Source organism: Brassica rapa, chromosome A06, assembly GCF_000309985.2.
Source record: "Brassica rapa cultivar Chiifu-401-42 chromosome A06, CAAS_Brap_v3.01, whole genome shotgun sequence".
NCBI lineage: Eukaryota > Viridiplantae > Streptophyta > Magnoliopsida > Brassicales > Brassicaceae > Brassica > Brassica rapa.
Genome location: NC_024800.2, coordinates 28971243 through 28990783, shown reverse-complemented (window position 1 = coordinate 28990783; position 19541 = coordinate 28971243). Strand labels below are relative to the sequence as shown.

Sequence of the window (19541 nt, the reverse complement as noted above, 5' to 3'; positions counted from 1 at the left end):
GTGTCATCTTCATCTTCAACCTACGATTTACAGAGGGGAGAGAGTGACTGAGTGAGTGAGTTGCAAGAGAATGAGAGTCGACACTTAGCTCATAGTGTTCACACTGTCAAGGATCGGAAGTGATTTCTCGTTTTAGACCTTGTAACTTGTATCTAAACTTGATTGATTTGATACTCTTACACATTTGAGTGTATTTTGAGTAAAAGAAAAGTTATAGTGAGCTTGAGAGATACCAATCCCTACCCTGTGAGTAGTTACATTGGTGAACACAGGGTGGCCAATTCTCTTGTGTTTTTTTTTTGCGATTTGATTCATCATCAACCAGCATTTCTCTTTTTTTGTATTTAACGTCTACCACTACCAGACACATGCAAAGATATAGGAGACCAAACAACATATAGAGACAAAAATCAAAACTCAATAAAACGCAACTTCAAAACATCAACAAACAGAGAATCTCTCTGTCTGATGCTCAATCTCCATTACAACCATATTTTATCTAATCATAAATTGAATTTTAATTGTTTTCTAAGATAATGATACTGTAAAATTATAACTTCTTGGACTTAATGATATATATGTAAATTCAACAGACTCTGCACATAAAATAGATAGATATATGATGTTTAACTGATTGATATGCAACTTAGAAAGAAAGAAAAAAAAACTAAAGACTCCAATTCTTTGATCCAGCCAGCCCCACCTCCCAGCTCTATTCATTCGATTCAGGTTTTGTCGACACGGTTCCATTCTGCAGAGACTGAGACTGGGGCTGCTGCTGTCTTAACTGGCTGATGTTGAGTTGCTGGAACATCTCTGCGTTGAGTGATTGCATCTTTGATCTGTCAGCTTCGTTACTGTGGCTGCTCTCACCAATTGCCAGTTTCAGTCGCTGGACTTCCCCATTCAATGCTTCGTTCAGAGCTGCCACGGAAAAGAAAAACAATCATTGATCTCACACATAGATTGGAGATTTTTCAAACATAATGTGATCTAGTTAGTAGTTGTTCTTACTAAGCTTCAAGAATAAAGAAACTGACATATGATGAGTAAGATCCATTGATATAAAATTCAAGAGAAATGCATTATTACCATCGCGAAGTCTTGCTTGCTGCTCCATTGATTGAAGACGAAACTTGAGCTCATTGTTCTGGTTTGTCAGCCCCATCATATCTCTCTGTATCAACTAAGATGGTTAAAAAACAAACTAATCTAGGCGCTGGGTGTTATAACAAAATGTAGACTAAAAGGCACCTGCAAAAGGGTGAGCTGAGCAGACAAAGTAGTAGCCTCGGTCTGAAGAGTCTGCACCTTGTGTTCCAATTCCACTATGTACCGCATCTTCCTCTCCTTTGACCGCGCTGCACTCTGACGGTTCGCCAAGATTCTGACCCAAAAAAGAAGAGAGAGAATCAAAATTGAGGAAACCCCGAGGGTCACAAAATTAAAAAAAAAAAAAAAACCTTTTGACACGCTTAGGGTCAGAGATGGCCATGTCAGCAAGTTTATCATTGGCCATGATCTTCTTCATCTCAGCTGCAGTGAACTCGCCGTTGTTAAACTCGATGCTAAATGCTGGAGCAGCGTCAACCGAATTGGTGGGGGAAACTTTCCTAGTGGTCCCAGGAGAAGGAGGCGGCTTGAGGGAGTCATCAGGAAAAGAGAGCTTGTCGATGAAACAACTGTCGACAGAAACACTCCTGTAATGTCTGGAGGAAGGAGCAATGTCTCCTCCACCGGCTCTTCTCTTCAAGTTATTGTTGTTATGATCGCCATTGACACTGCTGGTTTCTCCCTCAGTGTCACTATTAGTCTTGGTGCCGCTCGCTCTGCTGCTCTCCATATCATCCCGAGAAAGATTCTCGGAGGAGTTGAGGGCATCAATGTTGTCGAGATTCATGTAGGCAGAGAAGAGATCATCCATGTCTTCCTTCTTGACGAAAGGGTTGGAAGTTAAGCCGGTGGGGATATCGCTGTTGGAGCGCCGGTGAGATTTTCTGGGAGGTAGACTGTCGGCTCTAGAAGAAGAGGTGAAGGGAGGCAACAAGGAAGAAGGGTTGTTGGTAAGTCGATCGTCGAGGAAGGGAGAAGGGCTCAAGGGAGGCAATGAATCCAAGGAGAAGAAAGAGCAAGGCTGTGACATTGACCGTGAGTGACTAGTAGTAGTAGTAGGTCCAGGGTTGAGAATCTGGATCTGAGAGTAGGGAGATGTCGGGGGAACCCCCACTCGTTTGGAAATGCCACTCTCACTGGAGAATTGAGATGCTGATGAGCGGATGAGATTATTCGGGTTTAGTTCCTGCTGCTGCTGATGCTTCTGTTTGGGAATTGAAGAATGGTGTCTGTGGATCATATCAGTGTCTGTATCTCCCATTTCAATTCTTCTTCTTCAAGATCCGAACGGCTAATGCAGTCAAATTTCACCACTCCGAATACCCTAAAACAAGATCAAGCTAGCTTTTTAAAAAGCTATCATCACCAAACAACAAGATTTATGAATCGTCAAAATGAGAGAGCTTTGAAAGAGCGAAATGCAAGTGGGTTTACCTCAACTTCAACGCACTTAGCTTGAGATTCAATCAATCAATGGCGCAAATGGCGAGTACCTCGAATTAAAGACTCCTCTTTTCTCTCTCTCTCTTGAACCTATCTAGTCTTCTCTCTCTCTCTCTCTCTCTCTCTCTCTCTAGAAAATTGGGAAATCACAGGAGGGCCTATTTCTTTTTTCTCTCCCTCCGCGATTTTCTCTCCCTTTAATTTTCTCGATAAGATGGTTAAATAAAAAAACGAAAAAGACAACGACTTTTTGGACACGAGAGAGAGAGCGAGCAAGAAGTGATGAGACTAAAAAGACGACACGGATGTCCTGAGTGAGTAAAAATTTATTTATATTTATAAACAAACACCCTACACGACGCGTGAATTTACCACACCCTCAATATTTTCTATTTAATGCTCTTCTATCCATCCATTCTTCTTTTTTATTTTTGTTACCCATTTATGTCAACTGTATTATTTTCTTCTCACCATAATCAGTATCGAATATCTCCATTACTAAACTGTAATAAATGTCAAGATAATATATCTTATGATGAATATTTTTTCATTATTTGAATATGGATTGTATTCCGATTTCCGACCATCTTTGACATCTTTTGCTACGACGAAAGATTCTGTCCTCGTTATGTCATGTGTATGCCCGCATCATGTAAAAGCCATTCTTTCTATTTCCTTACTTTTTTTCCTGCCTCTTTACATGTATAGTATTTTAAAAAAAACGTTATGGACCTCCATATTGTAAGATTTGTTCTGGATTTATTTGGAGTCAAACTTACTGCTGCATCTATAAGGAACATTCAAATTCCAATCCAACGCAGGCGAAGCAGGCCTAAAGAATTTTACCTACTATTCTTGAGAGTTTAAGTAAGATCCGTCTACCGTGTTAACGGTTGTGTTTACAAAAAATGTTGTTACAAAAGATTTAAAACATTCTGATTTAAATTGGCCTAACAATACAATTATATTCATAAGCCTTAAATTGCATTAACCCCACCACACAACAAATATTGACTCTTATAACCCACCTCTCTCCATGTTTCTTATAAATATCTTCATATCGCCAATTATTTGATTCCAAGACTATATAGTATTTTAAGGGTTGCACAGAAAAAGAAAGACTATCGTATCTTACTCATCGATGTACAAATAATAGTACAAACAAAATATGAACCAGCGTTGAAAAAAATGTTTATCACTTCTTTCCGGCGCACATCAAATCCGATAGGTAGACGTTAACCTAAACTATTAAGATAGCCTATGTTTTTAGACAAACAAAAAACTAGTGTTGAAAAACAATGTATATGCTCGAGTTTTTCGTGTGAATGATATTTTCGTTAACAATAGACGTTACCTAAACGATTAAGATAGCCGATGTTTTTAGAACAAATAATGACATGTGTTTTTTTTTTGGCTGATTATAAATCACAGAAAACGGAAACGTGTTAGTTGATTCATAATATTATTTGTGCAAAACAAATATTACAAGATATAGATGCTCGTGGGAATTGGTCAATTGGATAATGGAAAGGCGTAATTAAGGGTGTAAATCACGTGGATTAAGTCTTTTTCATATTAGAAGTGGTCGTGTTTCCACTTATTAACGGAAACTGAACAACGCCTATATATATGAACGGAAACTTAGGTTTCGAATTCTAACATGATTCGTATATAAAGTTGTATGACTTTTTTTTAAAAAAATGGGTAAATGACCATCTAATATAATAATATTTTGTACATGGAAATGTTTTCACTTATCTAAATGTGTGGCAAACATATTTACCAGAGTAATACCATGTGGAACTTTGTTCTTCAACGCACATAACTAATTTCATAAACAATCCTGCCAGGATTATCCTGGATCATAAATTAAGGGGTAAGACTAAATGTTTTTTTTTTGCTTGCGAGGTATTGGTGCATGATATTTCCTAACATAACGTTCTATTTAGTATGTGTGTTCTTGATTGATATTAGCTTGGCAAATGCAAATGCCGTTGGCGGTTGGTCGCACGTCTAAACTTTGGAATATTAACTTTTTATATAAAAACGAACATAATATTAACTTTGTAGTGAATATGTCAGGCTGGAATATGTTCAACAACTTTGAAAAAGGAAAATGAAGGAAGAAAATTTTCAACAACGAAGAAAATTTTCAACAACGAGTTTAGCCAGACATATTTACTGAATAAATGTAAATCTAATCTCCGAAGAAAAATTTGTACATATTTACGAATTAACAGTACAAAAGATTAATTAAATTTGCTTGGCAAAAGAGAGAGAAAATAATGAAATTTGTAGGGTTTCACTAACCCACATTATACAAATATTTTTGGATAGGTCGAAGCTGACCCTACATCTCTCTCGCTTATCTTTGAATTTAAATACAAAAAATTAGATGTAGCGACAATTCCGCCGATGGTAGCACGTGGTTTCTAGTACATCCGTTAGATGATAAGACAGACATACATATGGGGACCCAGTTATATTATTTCCATTATTGGACCCACGACGATACGTGGCGAATTCTATGAATTAAAGAGAGAGAGAGGACATATCGGACGAGAATCGAATTTTGACATGTAGGGAACAATGTATTTCATTCCTTATATACAAACGAAAATTAACAACAAGCTTACAAGTGCGGATAAATAATCAAAACCTCACTAGGAGGATGGGTGATCAACATGATCGTACTTTGGTTATGCAATGAGAATGAAACTGTGCATTTTAGCTTTCTGGTAAGTATCCTGTGCACTTTTTATTATTATTATCTAGATCAACCATCATCAAGAATTTTCACAAGACCTTCCACAGACTAGCTAGCAACTTGCATGGAAGAAACAGCTATGATGATACACAGACCGAGCAAGATGAGACTACTTGTAGAAAGATTAGAGACAAAAGTTGTAATAGATGGATCCATTGGACTCCGGTATCGTTCCTGCCGTGAAATGCCATTCAAAGACAAAGGAATGCCTGAGCAAAACGTGCCAAAGCTGCTCAACGATTCTTGGGTGGGAGAGAGAGAGAGAGAGAGAGAGAGAGAGAGAGGATAGACTGAAGAATTTATTAATGCCATTCGACAGGATCATATAAAAAAAACATCCTGTTTTTAGTTGCAGAGTTGCGATTTTGTGATCAATCAGTTGAGACTTTGCTAAAATAAAATATGACATCATTCACTGGACTGTTTACAATTACATAAACACGAAACCAAGTCAAAACAATACTACTAAACATTTGGTATTAGCTGAACTATATAGACAACAAAAACAACAATGAGCCTAAGCTTCATTCTTTCATCCCATTTTTGAACCTAATTGTTAAAAAAACGAAGAAGAAAAAAGGGATGAAGAGAGAAACACACCTGATTTAACATAGTGGTTCATAAATCTCGGCTACTTGATAATGATGTAGCGATTCGTGCCATGCCTAGCCCAATAGTCCTTGAGATCAACCGGAGAGGAGAGGTCGTGCCCTTCTCCAGCTAAACGGCTAAGTAACCTGGAGAAGACGTTTCCACTCATTTTTCTACCGCCTATTCGAGAATGCCGCTTGTTTGGCATCTGCGGGAGCGGATACTGAGACAAAGTGGTTGTGCAGCAAGACGATTGCCACCCGCCATTTCCCCATTTGTAACACTGACGAGCAGTCCCGGTGCAAGTGCACATGGGCACTGGCATTGTCGTCTCATCGAACGTGACAAGGTTTAACCCCACATCGTTACAGTCCCAATCCTTTCTGCATTTCTTCCCAGGAGAAGCAAGCTGACGGTTCAGATCTTCGCCGCCAGCTTTCTTTCTCTTGCGATCTTTCTTCCTTTTGGTGTTGGGTGGTTCATGTGGAATGGTTGACAATGGGGAAGGGTTGGGCAAGTGGGTTTCTTCAGTGAAACAGGTTTGGTAGCCACCACGCTTTGCGCAATCCAAAATGTAGTTGAGATGGTTTTCACGGTGTTGAAGAGCAGTTAAGGCATTTTCCCTCTCCATGATAGCATTATCTCTCTCAGAGATAGCTAAGTCCCGTTGCTGAAGGGCTTCATCCCGAGCGGCTAAAGCTTCCTGCTTAGCAGCCAAGGCCTCGTTTCTTTCCTTGACGGCAGCGTCCCTCTCGGCAAGGATGGACATGATCTTCTTATTCATGACGAGAGCATTATGTTGCTCCTTGATCTGATGCTGAGGCATCATATTTCACTGCAGCTTAGCTCCTGAGGGATAAGAAGAACAATAGGAGCAAAAAAACGATATCAAACATTGAGAATGAAGAGTAAAAGACAATGAAAAGATATCAATAACAGAAAGCAGCAGAGCAGTAATGAAGAATGCTATTAACACATGCAGGGGAAGGTGGTTTTGCAGAATGAATGAGAGCTCACAGTTGTTTACTAAGTGGAAAAGCAAAAGAATCCAAATGTAGACTTGAATCTAAGCACTTTACTTCAAAAACCATAGTTAAGCATCTGATTAGAATGTAGTGTTACCAAAAAATCCTCACTCATCACTAGTCGTAAGCAGCTATAGAATAAAATTCACTATTACAATTGAAAATCACCATCCTCTACATCCCAAATGAGTCACTCACTCTCCAGGATATATGAGCAGAGAAGAGTTCAAATTTCAAGTTGAGAGCTCCCAGAATAACCCTATTTCGAAGAAAAATAAAAGTAGGGGGGAAACAATGGGGGGAAAATCAAATTCGAACCCTATAATGTGTGTATATATACATTCGATCTCAATGATCAAGCAGTACGTAACAAGCATGAAAAATAAATAGTAAGAAAATGGATCGAAAGCTTACGGATATCGCAGGAGAAACGAGTAAAGGCAAATCGAGAAAGATCTCGGGAGGGAGGGAGAGAGAGAGAGAGAGAAAGAGAGAGAGAGGGGGTCTCTAGAGCCCAAGGAGGAAGAAGATAGCTCCACACTTAATTGACAGATATACCCTTTTAGCAGTTTCTAAACAGATACAAGAAGGAAGGTTATTATCGTCTGTCTACAACGTGGGCCGAATAATGAATGAGGCCCATCTTCAGATCCCGACGTGTGCGCTTCTTCTTCGCTGGGTTTTGTAATATATCATCGTCACCAATCTCATTCAACTTCATCGTTATTCAATCTGAGAGAAGAGGAGGAAGATCAGATTCTCCTGGGCGTCATCATTAAGATCGAGGATCGTCGGAAATGTCAACGTTCAGTGGCGATGAGACCGCTCCTTTCTTCGGCTTCCTTGGCGCTGCCGCAGCCCTCGTCTTCTCCTGTACATTCCATTCTCTTCTTACGATTTGTTTTTTCTTTTTACTTTGTGTGTGTGTTCATGATGTCTCTTTCGAAGTTTAGGTTGTGGATCGGCCCAATGAAGTTAACCGATCTGCCTATTCCTCGTATTTTCCCCCTTGGATTTGATTTGACTTAGCTATATTCAACGAACTATCTGTTTCTTTCTCGGATTCTAGTCAAGGCATTGGATCAGATATTTGTGATCTGATTTGTTTAGATTTCTAAAGTCATATTGCTCATTGCCGTGGCCGGAAATAAGAGATTTACTTAGTTACCATTTAATTGGCTGACTTTCTTTCAATTACTTTTGTAAAACTTTGTGATCTAATATAATAATCTATATATATATAAGTATCGTGTGTTATTTCCCTGACCGTGGTGGGGTTTACTGGTTGACTAGGCATGGGAGCTGCATACGGGACAGCCAAGAGTGGTGTCGGAGTGGCATCTATGGGTGTTATGAGACCTGAGTTGGTCATGAAGTCTATTGTCCCCGTTGTTATGGCTGGTGTCTTGGGTATCTACGGTTTGATTATTGCTGTGATCATCAGTACCGGGATTAATCCCAAGGCTAAATCTTACTACCTCTTCGACGGATACGCCCATCTCTCTTCTGGTCTCGCTTGTGGTCTTGCTGGTCTTTCCGCTGGAATGGCCATTGGTATCGTTGGTGATGCTGGTGTCAGGTAAATCTAATCAATTCATGGCCTCTCTCTCTCTCGTTTAGCTTTTCTCATTTTGTAATGTATCCCATCCCCCTCGTTTTATAAGCAACTTTTCCCTTTGTTTTGATGGCAGGGCCAATGCTCAGCAGCCAAAGCTTTTCGTTGGAATGATTCTTATCCTCATTTTCGCTGAAGCTCTGGCTCTCTATGGTCTCATCGTCGGTATCATCTTGTCCTCTCGAGCCGGTCAATCCAGAGCCGAATGAGAAGAGAATGCGGTTCTTCTTCTTGGATTCTGCGTTGATTCTTTCTTTGCTTTTTTTCGCGCGTCTTATATTATTTCTCAGGTTAGTAGAGACCGCCAGTGGTTTTGCTACTTCTTAAAAACGTACTGTCTGCACGAAACAAAAACCACACATCACCAAAGTGTTGTTCGTTTTCCACCCTTGTGTTATGTTTGTAATATTCTTCTCTTCCCAGTAAGAGAGACACCCTCTTTTTTATATATATTTTTGTCATTCTAATAAAATCACATAAAACTCAATTTGATTTGTTTACGAAACTCTTCTCTTTGTTTAACTTATTATCAAACTACGATCCGAACTCTCATCCAGAAATGATACGAGCCATACGCACACACAGCTTAATTGGTGTCTGAGCAGATGTACAACAATTGAAATCAGGAGCCCAGGCCCATATTATTTAGTCCACGACACCGACCGTATAGAGTGATGACAAGCGTCGTAACCGTCTATCTGAGAAACTGAATCGAAAAGCGTTTCAGAAACTCTCGAGATTTCCTTCCCGTACAAGTCCGATCACGCGTATAAATAAAGAGATAGATACATGATCAGCTTCCTGAAAAAGCTAGGGTTTTATTCGAGATTGTATGATCAATCGAGTATCAATCGAGAGATGTCTTCCTCCGAAACTAGGGCACAGAAGAAGCAGCCGCCGTCTCCGATCTCTTCCCTCCCCGAAGAAATCTTCGTCGACATCGTAGCGCGCGTCTCTCGATCCTATTACCCGACTCTCTCCCAAGTCTCCAGGCGTTTCCGATCCCTCGTCGCTTCCCCGGAGCTTTACGCCAGACGATCCGTCTTGCGGCGCACGGAGCAATGCATCTACGTCGCCATCTCCAAGGATCAGACCTCTGACATCCACTGGTTCACTCTCTGCATCAAACCCAACGGCGGCGGCGGCACCAGTGATCATCGATTGGTGCATATCCCCTCGCTCCCTCCCATGCCTCTACAAGGCAGCTACGTCGCCGTCGGTTCTAGCATCTTCGTGATGGGCGGATTTCAAGATTGGAGCATCACGTCGAGTGTTTCGCTCATCGACTGTCGATCTCACACGGCGCAGCCTCTCGCCGACATGCCCAAGGCGGTCGCTGGCTCCGTCGCGCAGGTCATCGACGGCAAGATTTATGTAATCGGAGGAGCAAATGGTCACTCGCCGATGAAATCAAGGTCGAGAACGATGATGGAGTTTGATATAGAGACGGAGGTTTGGAAGCTGAAGTCGAGGCTAGATTGGGAGCAAGGCAAAGTGTGGTTTAGTAGTGTGGCCATGGGAGGTAAGATTTACATGCGGACTTGCTACAATAGCTTCGTTTGCGATCCCGTTACCAGTCCAGATCATTTCGTGAAAGACGAGGTTCTGCACTCCAAGGAGTGGTTGGGTTCCTGTGTCGTTGAGGATGTCTTGTTTTACTATGACGTTCGTGGCAAGTGTTTGAGAGCTTATGATCCTAAGCTCAGATCTTGGGGAGTCGTGAATGGTTTGGAAGGTCTATTGCCTCGGGGCTGTTCATGGTCGAAAGCCGCTAGTTATGGAGGTGGGAAAATGGTTCTCTTCATGCAGACGGAAGAGATCTGGTGTGCCGAGATTGCCGTGGAGAGACGACAAGGAGGAGATATTTGGGGTACAGTTGAGTGGTGTGAGGTTGTGCTTGGTGGGAACTTTCGCATTATGGATTGTGTACCTGTAGCTGTTCTGCTCTGATGTTCTTGTGTATACAAAAAAGGATACTAGTATAGTCTCTTGGTGCTTTTATGAATGTGTGCTTTTAAAACCTCCCTTGGGATGTGTTTCTCAGACGTGTCAATCTTTGTGTTTGGTGGGCCTATTTTACATTTGTGAATTGACTGAATCTTATACCGAGTGATTCAATACTTATTTGGGGTTTATTTTCACACTAACTTTGACAACATATGGTGAATGAAAATCGCTAAGACATGATCAGGTAGAAGAGATGAACTTTTTAATACTGTTTGGATGAGACAGATGTAAATAGTTTTATTGTAAAATTCAAGTATTTGTTTATGTAATCATATAAAAATTAAGGCTTAATGAAGATTGGATATGAAAGGATGTTGACATGCTTTAGAACTGCATTCGCAGCAACAAGCACCGCCATAACTATATGCTCGACAAACCCCTCCTTTGGGGAACCCCATAGACTTGCATTTTGCATCGCATACCAATGTTAATGTACACCCGTCCTTCATACATTTGTAATATTGTCCTAATTGTTACATAAACACACATTAACAATACATTTACATACCAAAATCACCAGTTTAATATACAAAATGGAATTTTTGTGCTGTTCGAACAAAATAAATATGTCACCTGAAATCGTAGGCAAAAGGATGAGAGCAAACACCATTAAGAATGGTAATTGAAGAAATGAAAACTTCTTTGCTGCCATTACTTATAGCTTTTAGGAGATGCTGCAACTATTAGCTAAGATTCTGTGCTTTGTTAAGAGAACTAAACCACACGTATATATATACAAATAAATCTTCCATATTATGTAGTGAGTTTTTCCATAAAAGAAATTTGACTGTTGACTGTTTTTAATTTGACTGTAACTTTGGTCAACAGATTTCATTAGATGTTTCCGTTTTAGATTGTGTTTACATGTTAATTTTAGGTAATTTTTCTATAACAACATAATTTACGGGTACTAATATTGCTGATAAATAAATCAATTACACAGTGTTGACTCCTTCAAATCAAAAGAAGGAAAAAGAGAAGACATAAAAGAAGATATACACAAGCCTACAAGAAACCGAAAAGTATTAATAATGTCAATGCCGAAAACAGATGGTTAGAAAAGTGAAGGCATGCTTTTCTCCAACTATGCTATTTCTGAGCTGTAAGAAGGAAGGAGGTGTGAAGGCCAGACCAAACATCTCCTTCATGACTCTGCTTTGTTCAGTGAAGCTCACAAGCTTGGATACAACATCTGCACTTTCCGCAACATGAGTCATGTCTTTAGGATTGCTCCAAAGCTCATTCACAAGTTGTAAACGTCTGCGTTTGGTGTTAACCGATATGCCAAACTTGTGATAGATTCTTGTCCTCTCTTCCTCTGAAAACCTTTTACTCACAAGCTTGCTCAGCATCTTTCTCTCCCTGTGGAGTGCCTTCCGGCTTTACCAAAAAAAGAAAAGTGTCTGTGAAACAACCAAACAAATGCTCAAACACCAAAAAACATATTCTAACCTTGAAGCCAATGTTAAGGTTCCTCTGCCTTCCGAGGCTTGTTTTCCTTGGGAGAAGCGATCTTTAATAAACAGAAGTCTTCTTAGCTCAACTCCAATGTAGATTGAATCAGCCTCATCATCTCCTTTGAAGAGCAAGTAAAAGTATGTTCTATGCACCAAAGAGACGTTACAGCTTTGCCATAGCTCCAGAATCTCTTGCCGCTTTCTCTCAAAATCTTCGTCCACACCAAGGTCCCTCCCCATTGTACCAGAAGCCTCAGCATTAGATACCTAAAATGAAAACAAAACTTGAAAACATGATCCAAGAAGAATCCATTTAGTATATTAATATGTTATTGGGAACATTACGTGGCCGCCATGAAGATCAGCCATCTCCTGAAGACCATTAAAGAAAGTACGGATGCTAGTGATACCTCCCTCTTCCCCCAAGGGAACCCCTGTGGAACTGCTCCCACAAGAAGAAGACATAGAAGAATCATTCTCCAAAGCAGGCAACACAATTTCATGTCTCTCTGGTCCAGATGGAGTGCTCGTGCTTGGAACAGTAGCTATGTGGTTCAGCCTTCTCAACTTCACGTTTTGGCCTACACTCGTTTCACCATTACCACTATCACTACGGCCTAAAACGTTTTTTGGTTCTGCTGCTCTCTCCTCTTTGTCGTTGCTATTGGCTGATTCCTCAATCTCGATGCATTGGACTTCTCTGTAATATCCATCTGATGGATCTTCTGACCGCATAGGCAGATCTTCATTGAGAACATCATCGTCAGAGTGAGGCCGAACAGAAGCAATATCCTTTGAGGTCACCTCATCGTGTTCAAAACGGGACTGAGCAAGATCCCTCTGTACTCTCAACTCTTCAATCTGTTCTTCCATCTGTAATCACATTTAAACCTTTCATTAGCATTAAGTTATTAACCCCCAATCACACCGTTATAAAACCAGCCAAGCACAAACCTTTTGTATCTGAGCATCTTTCTTCATTGCACAATCACAGTTCGAGGCAGCCTTTCTCAGCTCGGTCTCGAGCCTCGCAAGCTCGAGCTGTAGTTGTTTCAGAAGAGCCTTGTCTGACATGACAACATTGACGCGCGCCTTTGTGGTAACTTCTTTTGCACAGGAGGCAAACGAGAGAGTGTTCTTGGTCAGCTCTACGTGACTCCTTGCGGGGCTCAGAGTGCAGATGATGGCTGTTCTAGCAGTACCACCCAAGCATGGCTGTAGTATTCGTGTGAGTTTGGAGTCTCGAAAGTTGATGTGCCCTCCTTGTCTTCCCTTACTAGATAGATCAGATCACCCAGTGGTTTTAATCATTATTAACATTAATCTACTATGGGAAAGAGAGCAATGTATTGTATAGTTTACAAACCTAAGTTTACGGATCACAGTTCCAAGAGCAAGCAAACTTCGATTGATATGACAGCCTTCCTTGAGTCTTGACATCGTCGGGGATGCACGCTCGCTTCCCGCCAGATCTATGAAACTCTGCATGCCCACACAAAAAGGAAGATGCACATGAACTCAGGATCCATCCTACATAATAAAGAAGGGTTTGACATACCACACTAGCCATGAGGGTGGTGGAGTTTTCTTTGCCTAACAACTCACATGCACAACTTTCAACTGTCTACAAATACAAGGCTAAGTAAGAGAGAGAGAGAGGGAGAATATTTTGTAGCTTAAATCCAGTGAAATATATATTAGATAGGAGACTAACCAATTTGATAATTTGATGAGATCTGGAGCTTCTCTCGTTCAAGGAAGTTTCACCAATCTTACGCTGTGCTGCTAAGACACCATGTAACTTTACTTTTCAGACAACAACGGTTTTTTTCTGACTAACAATCTGATGAGTTTCAATGCCATGGCTACTTTCATTGTAATGCAAAATGATACAACCTGCACAAACAGATAGAAGCTCCTTGAAATGGTTCCAGTCTCGCAGAGTTTCCTCTCTGGCTTTTTCAACCACTGTCCCTTTCTAAATACATAAAGCAAAGAAAGAAAGAATTAACAAGGAGAGACTTAAAGCTGAAAAGCAGTTCAGTAAAGAAAAAATGAACTTTAAAATGTACCTCAGGATCGTCACGTAGCCTAAGAGATGTACCATCCGAGTTAAGCAGATCACGTATGTTCTCATTGTAGATCTCTATAGCTGAAAATTTCACTGAAAACGCCCTTTCTTCATGCTACACACATCATCCAAATCTTCATATTAGTATTGGTGCAATTAGATATTTACCATTATCTTGGTTTAAAAAAAATTGATGCAGTGAGGCATGAACACCTGAAAGATATAGTCAAAAATGTCAGCCACAGCAAACTCAGTAATGCCAGTCATGGTGTATGTCTTTCCACTACTCGTCTGGCCGTATGCGAAAATACTACCTGCAGCAGTCATTTGAAGATGTTGAGCATATATGGGTTCATAGATATGCGAATCAGCAAAACAATGGGCGCCAAGGGTGCTCACAATTGATTCCTTTGACAACCGATAGGGCGATTTCCTTGGCCCCATCCTCGTAAACTTGCCTGGTGGGACATTCACCTCCGTATACTCTATCTATGTCAACATACAGATGAAAGGTGATATGTTTTCAAAGTTGTTTAGAATATCAAAGGGCAAGGCCAGGTTCATATAAAGAACAATAGTTCATATAAAGAGCTATTGTTCTACTTACCAAACGAATATGTAGAGGGAATGTTAGAGCCTTGGCGCAAGGTGTTTCTGTACAAAATGGTGGTATCATTGATACATTCCCAATCCGTAGCTTCGTTAGCAGCAATCTCTTTCTTGTTTAGGGGCCTCAATCTCACCAGAACCAGTACCTTCTCTTCTCGGTTTACAGACATGTGTGCCTTTTCCATCTTTTTATGATATTCTGATCAGCAATTGCTACTATAGGCTCTCACCATTGGGTTTGATTTCAGTGTGTAACCAGAGCAACCTCGTTTCCCTCCCTGAAACACAATACTTTTGAGATAAAGACCAGAGGGGGGGGCCTTTTTTTTGGTAACCAACACAAGAGCATAAATAATCGGCAAAACTCAGAGATTAAAACATGAAACATGCCTCTAAGATGAAAAGCCTTATGCCGTCAAAAAATATTAAATGAAAAGCTTTATTTTGTTGGTTCTGAAAGAGAAAGAAGAAGTCATTCAATGAACCAAACACAAGAAATAAGAGAAGACTTTCTTTGTTTAGACAAAATACAGTTTACTTTCTGTAATGGTCACCCACTATCTATGCTTGAAGACTAAAGTCACGTTTTCTCAGCTAAACATTTTTGTTTTTAATCGAAAAATATGTCCCACAATAACAAACCATTCGTCTCTCTCTTTATCTCTGAAATGCTCATATGTTTTAGACTTTGGATTAGGACACGCAAAATCAACATAAACGAGGACAACTTATACTTGTCTTATGCTTTGAAAATGTTGCCTACTTCGGTAAGAAACTTCTAACCACTCTTTAAGAAACAAACTTGTAAGCAATTAAACATTGTAACCAGATTTACCTTTTAATATGTGCTTTATTAAGAGAACTAACCACATATATATATATATATACACAAATAAATCTTCCCTATTATGTAGTCAGTTTTTCCATGACAGAAATTTGAGTGACATTTTTTTATTTGACTGTAACTTTGGTCAACAGATTTCATTAGATGTGTAAGTTCGAGATTGTGTTTACATGTTTAAGGGTACCAAAATTTATTGAATGAAAAATATATCAATAACACAATGTTGGCTGGCTCCCTTCAAAATCAAAAGACAAACAAATGAAAAAAGAAAGGACACAAAGAAGAAATACGCACTGCTACAAAGATGGTTAGAAAAGTGGAGGCAAGCTTTTTCTCCAACCATGCGCTTTCTGAGATGTCAACAAGGAAGGAGACGTGGAAGCCAAACCAAACATCTCCTTCATGGTTTTACCTTGTTCAGTTAACTTCACAAGCTTGGATACAACATCTGCACTTTCCGCAACCTGGGTCATGTCCTTGGGATTGCTCCACAGCTTGTTCACAAGTTGTAAACGCCTGCGTTTCGAGTTAACCGCAATCCCAAATTTGTGATAGATTCTTGTCATCTCTTCTTCTGAAAACCTTTTCCTCACAAGCTTGCTCAGCATCTTTCTCTCCTTGTGAAGCGCCTTCAGGCTTTACCAAAAAAGAAAAGACTAGTCCCCTTAAACAAAACTGAAACAACCAAACAATTGCTCAAATACCAAAAGAAGTATCTAACCTTGAAGACAATGTTAAGGTTTCTCCTCCATCCGAGGCTTGTTTTCCCTGAGAGAAGCGATCTTTAATAAACAAAAGTCTTCTCAGCTCAACTCCAATGTAGACTGAATCAGCCTCATCTCCTTTGAAGAGCAGGTAAAAATATGTTCTACGCACCAAAGAGGCGTTACAGCTTTGCCATAGCTCCAGAATCTCTTGCCGCTTTCTCTCAAAGTCCCCGTCCACGCCAAGGTCCCTTTCCATTTTACCAGAAGCCTCAGCATTAGAGACCTTAAATGAAAACAGAAAAAATGTTGTAAATGAATCGTAAGAATAAATCGATTAGTATTTATTTATATATGTTTATGAAGTTACCTCTTGATGACGCTTAGACATCTCCTTAAGCCCATCAACGAAAGTCTGGAAAGTAGAGATACCTCCTTCTTCTCCCAAGGGCGTTGGGATGCCATTGGAATTGCTCCCGTAAGAAGAAGACATAGAATCACTCCTCGACACACTACTAGAAACCAACTCTAACTCAGGAAACTCAATCTTGTGACTCTCTTGTCTTTCTGCCCCTGGTATGGTATCTCTGTGGTTCACGTTTTGGACTACACTCCTTTCATCATCAGCATGATCCTCATTATGGCCTACAACGTTTTTAGTTTCTTCTTTCTCGTCTTTGGGGTTGTTATTACTAAAGACTGTGGCCGTTTCCTCAATCTCAATGCACTGGACTTCTCTACAGTATTCATCTGATGGATCTTGTGAACGCATAGGCAGCTCTTCATTGATATCATCATCATCATCGTCGTCAGATATGAAACTCCTTGTGTCTAATAAATTGACCATGCCTGATGTGTCTGATACTGAACCATCATCTTCCCACTTGTCTGTGTGGTTGCCAAAGTAAGGAGTTCCAGACTTTCAAACAGAAGCAAGCACATTTTAGCTCAAATGCCGTTTAGAATCCTAATGTAGCTTAATGTGTGGGGAAGAGCCAAGAGATACCTTTAACGCCTGATGATGGTGTTCAATAATTCTCATGAAATCTTCAAGCCTGGACTCAGCAATATCCCTCTGCTTTCTCAACTTTGCCATCTTCTTTTCCATCTGCAATCACATTAAACCTTCATTAATTAGTATTAAGTCCCTAAACCCCCACGGCCCCACACATTTACAAAACAAGCCTCAAAAGGAAATCAATGAAAGCCATTTCTGAGTCAAAAACCTTTTGTATTTGCACATCTTTCTTCCTCACTGTTATCGCACAATCACATTTTGAGGCATGTGACATGATCAAGGTTACCTTTCTTCACGCTGTAGTAGTTGCTTCGAACCTCGTTTTCCTGAAACTGTTCAAGAAAATTAACTTTAGACCTCTAAAGATTGAAGTTTTTACTTCTGAAAAGAAGTTCAAATAGCAGAATACTTTTGAGAAGAGACCAAAAGGGCCCCTTATATACTAACTAACACAGCCATAAATAGTTGGCAAAACTCAAAGACTTATGAGAGATCTCACCAAACCAAAACTAAGAGATTAAAACATGAAACATGGCTATACATAAAAGGAAAAGCTTCGTGTTGTTCTGCTGCAAGAGTACAAAAACTGGAATCATTCTATGAAATAAACACACGAGACAAGAAGAGAAGACTTTGCTTGTTATTATAATAGTATTACTTAGGAGTTGGTTAACCGACTCTTTCTGTTAAATGGTCACCCATTACGCTTCCACGAAGCCACGTTTTACCAATCTTTAACATTGTTTAGTCGAAAAAGAGATCAGACAACACAAAAAGTCATGACCACACCTCTTGAAAAGTTACTTGGATTATCTATATATTATAATAGGACACGTTCTATAGTTTTGCACTTGTGTTTGTCAATTGCACCAACCGTATTTTCAAGCATCATTAGAAAATGCACATGTCATTTCTTGGTTCAGATTACTAAAAGATTATTTCCTGTTTATATATGCAAAGAGGTCTTTTATTACCTTTGTGGATTTGTCTTCTTCCCCACGCCAAAACCGCCTTATCACTCCTCCTATGCTCTGATCTGCAACAGAGCTCTTTTTCGCTTAGGGGTGACTTGTTAATGACTGTTTTGCCTTTAAATTTTTTATTGGGATAGCTTAAACACCTTACCACCATGTGGGCCTCTCTACTTTTTTGCGTAGAGCCCATCTTGCCAGCGACATTTCTCTTCAGCCCATAATGCCTACTAATGTTATAAATGAGCTTGCTTACCAAATTGCCTTACTTATCCTGAATTTGTCATTTACTAAATTTGGGCTTACTTATCTTTTTACTAGCATTTTACGTATTTAAGAAATGGATTTAAACCAAACTAAATGGATATATTGTTGCCATATTGGGTATTAACTCTATGTTGTCCAATGTTTCAAGTGAATCCCAACATTAACAAATGATTATACTGTTACGCAACAATTATAGTACAAGGTAGCTCATGTTTCCATACTTATCAGTTTCTTGTTTGGTGTTCTTCTTGGCATCATCTGCTTTGGATGCTCTCTGTTTATTAGTAAGATGTGAGATTGTGTAAACATGCGGGTGGAATTATAACTTATAAATCATAGATGTATAGGTATATATGACGATATTCAGAGGCGGGGTAAGCTATTGTATATACTGATGGAATGCGAAGATGTTTAACAGAAGAAAATAGAATAAATAATCGGATTATTATGGAGATTCATTGGAAAAGAATAAAGAAGTGAGAAAAAATCTGAAGCAAATCTAACATAACTATTAATAGATCATAGCCAAATCCGAATATAGGTAAAAGGAGAACTTTGAAGGAAGACCACAAGAAAGAAGACTTATGAGAGTTGCTTGCAACTACTTCTCGACCACCAATTTTTTTTTAAAATGGCTGGTGACATTTGGCCCACCCACCTTCTTGTCCTTTTTTTTTCATTTCCTCTTGTGGCTCTCATTTTTTTTTGGATTAATAAACTTGTTAAAGAAATTAGCCACAAGTCGTAAATATATTGCACCACCGTTACCTTTAACACAAGTTGAGATCAAATATCCATCATTCACGTAATTATAAAGTATGAATTGCGCACATAATAATAATGAATGACAATATCAGAGAGAGAGAGTGACATTCACCCACACCTAAACTAAAAAGAAGGAAACACAAGGAGGAGTTTGATTAAGGGAGACACATCAATGACCTGCCCGAGCCAGACTAGTCTTCTGTGTTCACGATTAGGGTCCGCGTCTAGCAATAGTCGACATCATCATCTCTGTCTTTTAAATGGAATTTTATCC

At 39.7% G+C, this 19541-nt stretch overlaps 6 protein-coding genes across 10 annotated transcripts; 2 read left to right on the top strand and 4 right to left on the bottom strand.

Annotated features, from left to right (window-relative positions):
- Positions 1-398: 398 nt before the first annotated feature.
- Positions 399-2838, bottom strand: LOC103828082 (transcription factor VIP1). 3 transcript variants are annotated; one of them, XM_033273685.1, is made up of 6 exons: positions 2672-2838; positions 2548-2631; positions 1464-2437; positions 1255-1387; positions 1093-1177; positions 541-924 (listed from the first exon to the last, which is right to left on the bottom strand). In XM_033273685.1, exons 3-6 carry the CDS (start codon positions 2372-2374, stop codon positions 713-715), a joined length of 1341 nt encoding a protein of 446 aa, XP_033129576.1. In that variant the 5' UTR covers positions 2375-2437; positions 2548-2631; positions 2672-2838; the 3' UTR covers positions 541-712. The 3 variants fall into 3 exon arrangements, with proteins under 3 accessions (XP_009101923.2, XP_033129576.1, XP_033129575.1); XM_009103675.3 differs by having other exon boundaries at positions 399-924; positions 2548-2838; XM_033273684.1 differs by having other exon boundaries at positions 1464-2470; positions 2547-2838.
- Positions 2839-5702: 2864 nt separating this feature from the next.
- On the bottom strand, positions 5703-7573 carry LOC103828081 (protein BASIC PENTACYSTEINE5). The gene is made up of 2 exons (XM_009103673.3): positions 7354-7573; positions 5703-6763 (listed from the first exon to the last, which is right to left on the bottom strand). Exon 2 carries the CDS (start codon positions 6741-6743, stop codon positions 5955-5957), a length of 789 nt encoding a protein of 262 aa, XP_009101921.2. The 5' UTR covers positions 6744-6763; positions 7354-7573; the 3' UTR covers positions 5703-5954.
- A 27-nt stretch (positions 7574-7600) lies between these two features.
- On the top strand, positions 7601-9054 carry LOC103828078 (V-type proton ATPase subunit c1). The gene is made up of 3 exons (XM_009103672.3): positions 7601-7812; positions 8233-8518; positions 8631-9054. Exons 1-3 carry the CDS (start codon positions 7737-7739, stop codon positions 8761-8763), a joined length of 495 nt encoding a protein of 164 aa, XP_009101920.1. The 5' UTR covers positions 7601-7736; the 3' UTR covers positions 8764-9054.
- A 95-nt stretch (positions 9055-9149) lies between these two features.
- Positions 9150-10695, top strand: LOC103828077 (F-box/kelch-repeat protein At4g38940). The gene has a single exon (XM_009103671.3). The coding sequence runs from the start codon at positions 9344-9346 to the stop codon at positions 10502-10504; it is 1161 nt and encodes a 386-aa protein (XP_009101919.1). The 5' UTR covers positions 9150-9343; the 3' UTR covers positions 10505-10695.
- Positions 10696-10785: 90 nt separating this feature from the next.
- Positions 10786-14948, bottom strand: LOC103828076 (kinesin-like protein KIN-7F). Its single transcript, XM_009103670.3, has 13 exons — positions 14697-14948; positions 14489-14578; positions 14303-14403; positions 14091-14204; positions 13915-13996; positions 13733-13800; positions 13577-13642; positions 13385-13500; positions 12973-13294; positions 12364-12891; positions 12014-12285; positions 11135-11941; positions 10786-11027 (listed from the first exon to the last, which is right to left on the bottom strand). The coding sequence occupies exons 1-12, from the start codon at positions 14881-14883 to the stop codon at positions 11596-11598; spliced, it is 2292 nt and encodes a 763-aa protein (XP_009101918.1). The 5' UTR covers positions 14884-14948; the 3' UTR covers positions 10786-11027; positions 11135-11595.
- Positions 14949-15638: 690 nt separating this feature from the next.
- On the bottom strand, positions 15639-18664 carry LOC103828075 (kinesin-like protein KIN-7F). 3 transcript variants are annotated; one of them, XM_009103669.3, is made up of 6 exons: positions 17764-18664; positions 17473-17596; positions 17253-17354; positions 16617-17165; positions 16264-16532; positions 15639-16178 (listed from the first exon to the last, which is right to left on the bottom strand). In XM_009103669.3, exons 2-6 carry the CDS (start codon positions 17536-17538, stop codon positions 15851-15853), a joined length of 1314 nt encoding a protein of 437 aa, XP_009101917.1. In that variant the 5' UTR covers positions 17539-17596; positions 17764-18664; the 3' UTR covers positions 15639-15850. The 3 variants fall into 3 exon arrangements, with proteins under 3 accessions (XP_009101917.1, XP_018515053.1, XP_018515052.1); XM_018659537.2 differs by having other exon boundaries at positions 17806-18664; XM_018659536.2 differs by having other exon boundaries at positions 18239-18664.
- Positions 18665-19541: the final 877 nt, after the last annotated feature.

Bases quoted from the DNA above. Each gene is read 5' to 3' on its own strand.
- LOC103828076 (XM_009103670.3), bottom strand. From the start codon at position 14,883: ATGGAAAAGGCACACATGTCTGTAAACCGAGAAGAGAAGGTACTGGTT. The intron at 13,643-13,732 runs GTTAGTCTCCTA...TTGTATTTGTAG, and splicing joins CTCATCAAATTATCAAATTG to ACAGTTGAAAGTTGTGCATG. The intron at 12,286-12,363 runs GTAATGTTCCCA...TTTTCATTTTAG, and splicing joins CTGATCTTCATGGCGGCCAC to GTATCTAATGCTGAGGCTTC.
- LOC103828078 (XM_009103672.3), top strand. From the start codon at position 7,737: ATGTCAACGTTCAGTGGCGATGAGACCGCTCCTTTCTTCGGCTTCCTT. The intron at 7,813-8,232 runs GTACATTCCATT...CTGGTTGACTAG, and splicing joins CGCAGCCCTCGTCTTCTCCT to GCATGGGAGCTGCATACGGG. The intron at 8,519-8,630 runs GTAAATCTAATC...TTTTGATGGCAG, and splicing joins GTTGGTGATGCTGGTGTCAG to GGCCAATGCTCAGCAGCCAA.
- LOC103828081 (XM_009103673.3), bottom strand. From the start codon at position 6,743: ATGATGCCTCAGCATCAGATCAAGGAGCAACATAATGCTCTCGTCATG.
- LOC103828082 (XM_009103675.3), bottom strand. From the start codon at position 2,374: ATGGGAGATACAGACACTGATATGATCCACAGACACCATTCTTCAATT. The intron at 1,388-1,463 runs GTTTTTTTTTTT...TTTTTGGGTCAG, and splicing joins GACCCTAAGCGTGTCAAAAG to AATCTTGGCGAACCGTCAGA. The intron at 925-1,092 runs GTAATAATGCAT...TTTCCGTGGCAG, and splicing joins GCAAGCAAGACTTCGCGATG to CTCTGAACGAAGCATTGAAT.
- LOC103828077 (XM_009103671.3), top strand. From the start codon at position 9,344: ATGATCAGCTTCCTGAAAAAGCTAGGGTTTTATTCGAGATTGTATGAT.
- LOC103828075 (XM_009103669.3), bottom strand. From the start codon at position 17,538: ATGTCACATGCCTCAAAATGTGATTGTGCGATAACAGTGAGGAAGAAA. The intron at 17,166-17,252 runs GTATCTCTTGGC...TCTGTTTGAAAG, and splicing joins ACCATCATCAGGCGTTAAAG to TCTGGAACTCCTTACTTTGG. The intron at 16,533-16,616 runs GTAACTTCATAA...TTTTCATTTAAG, and splicing joins TGTCTAAGCGTCATCAAGAG to GTCTCTAATGCTGAGGCTTC.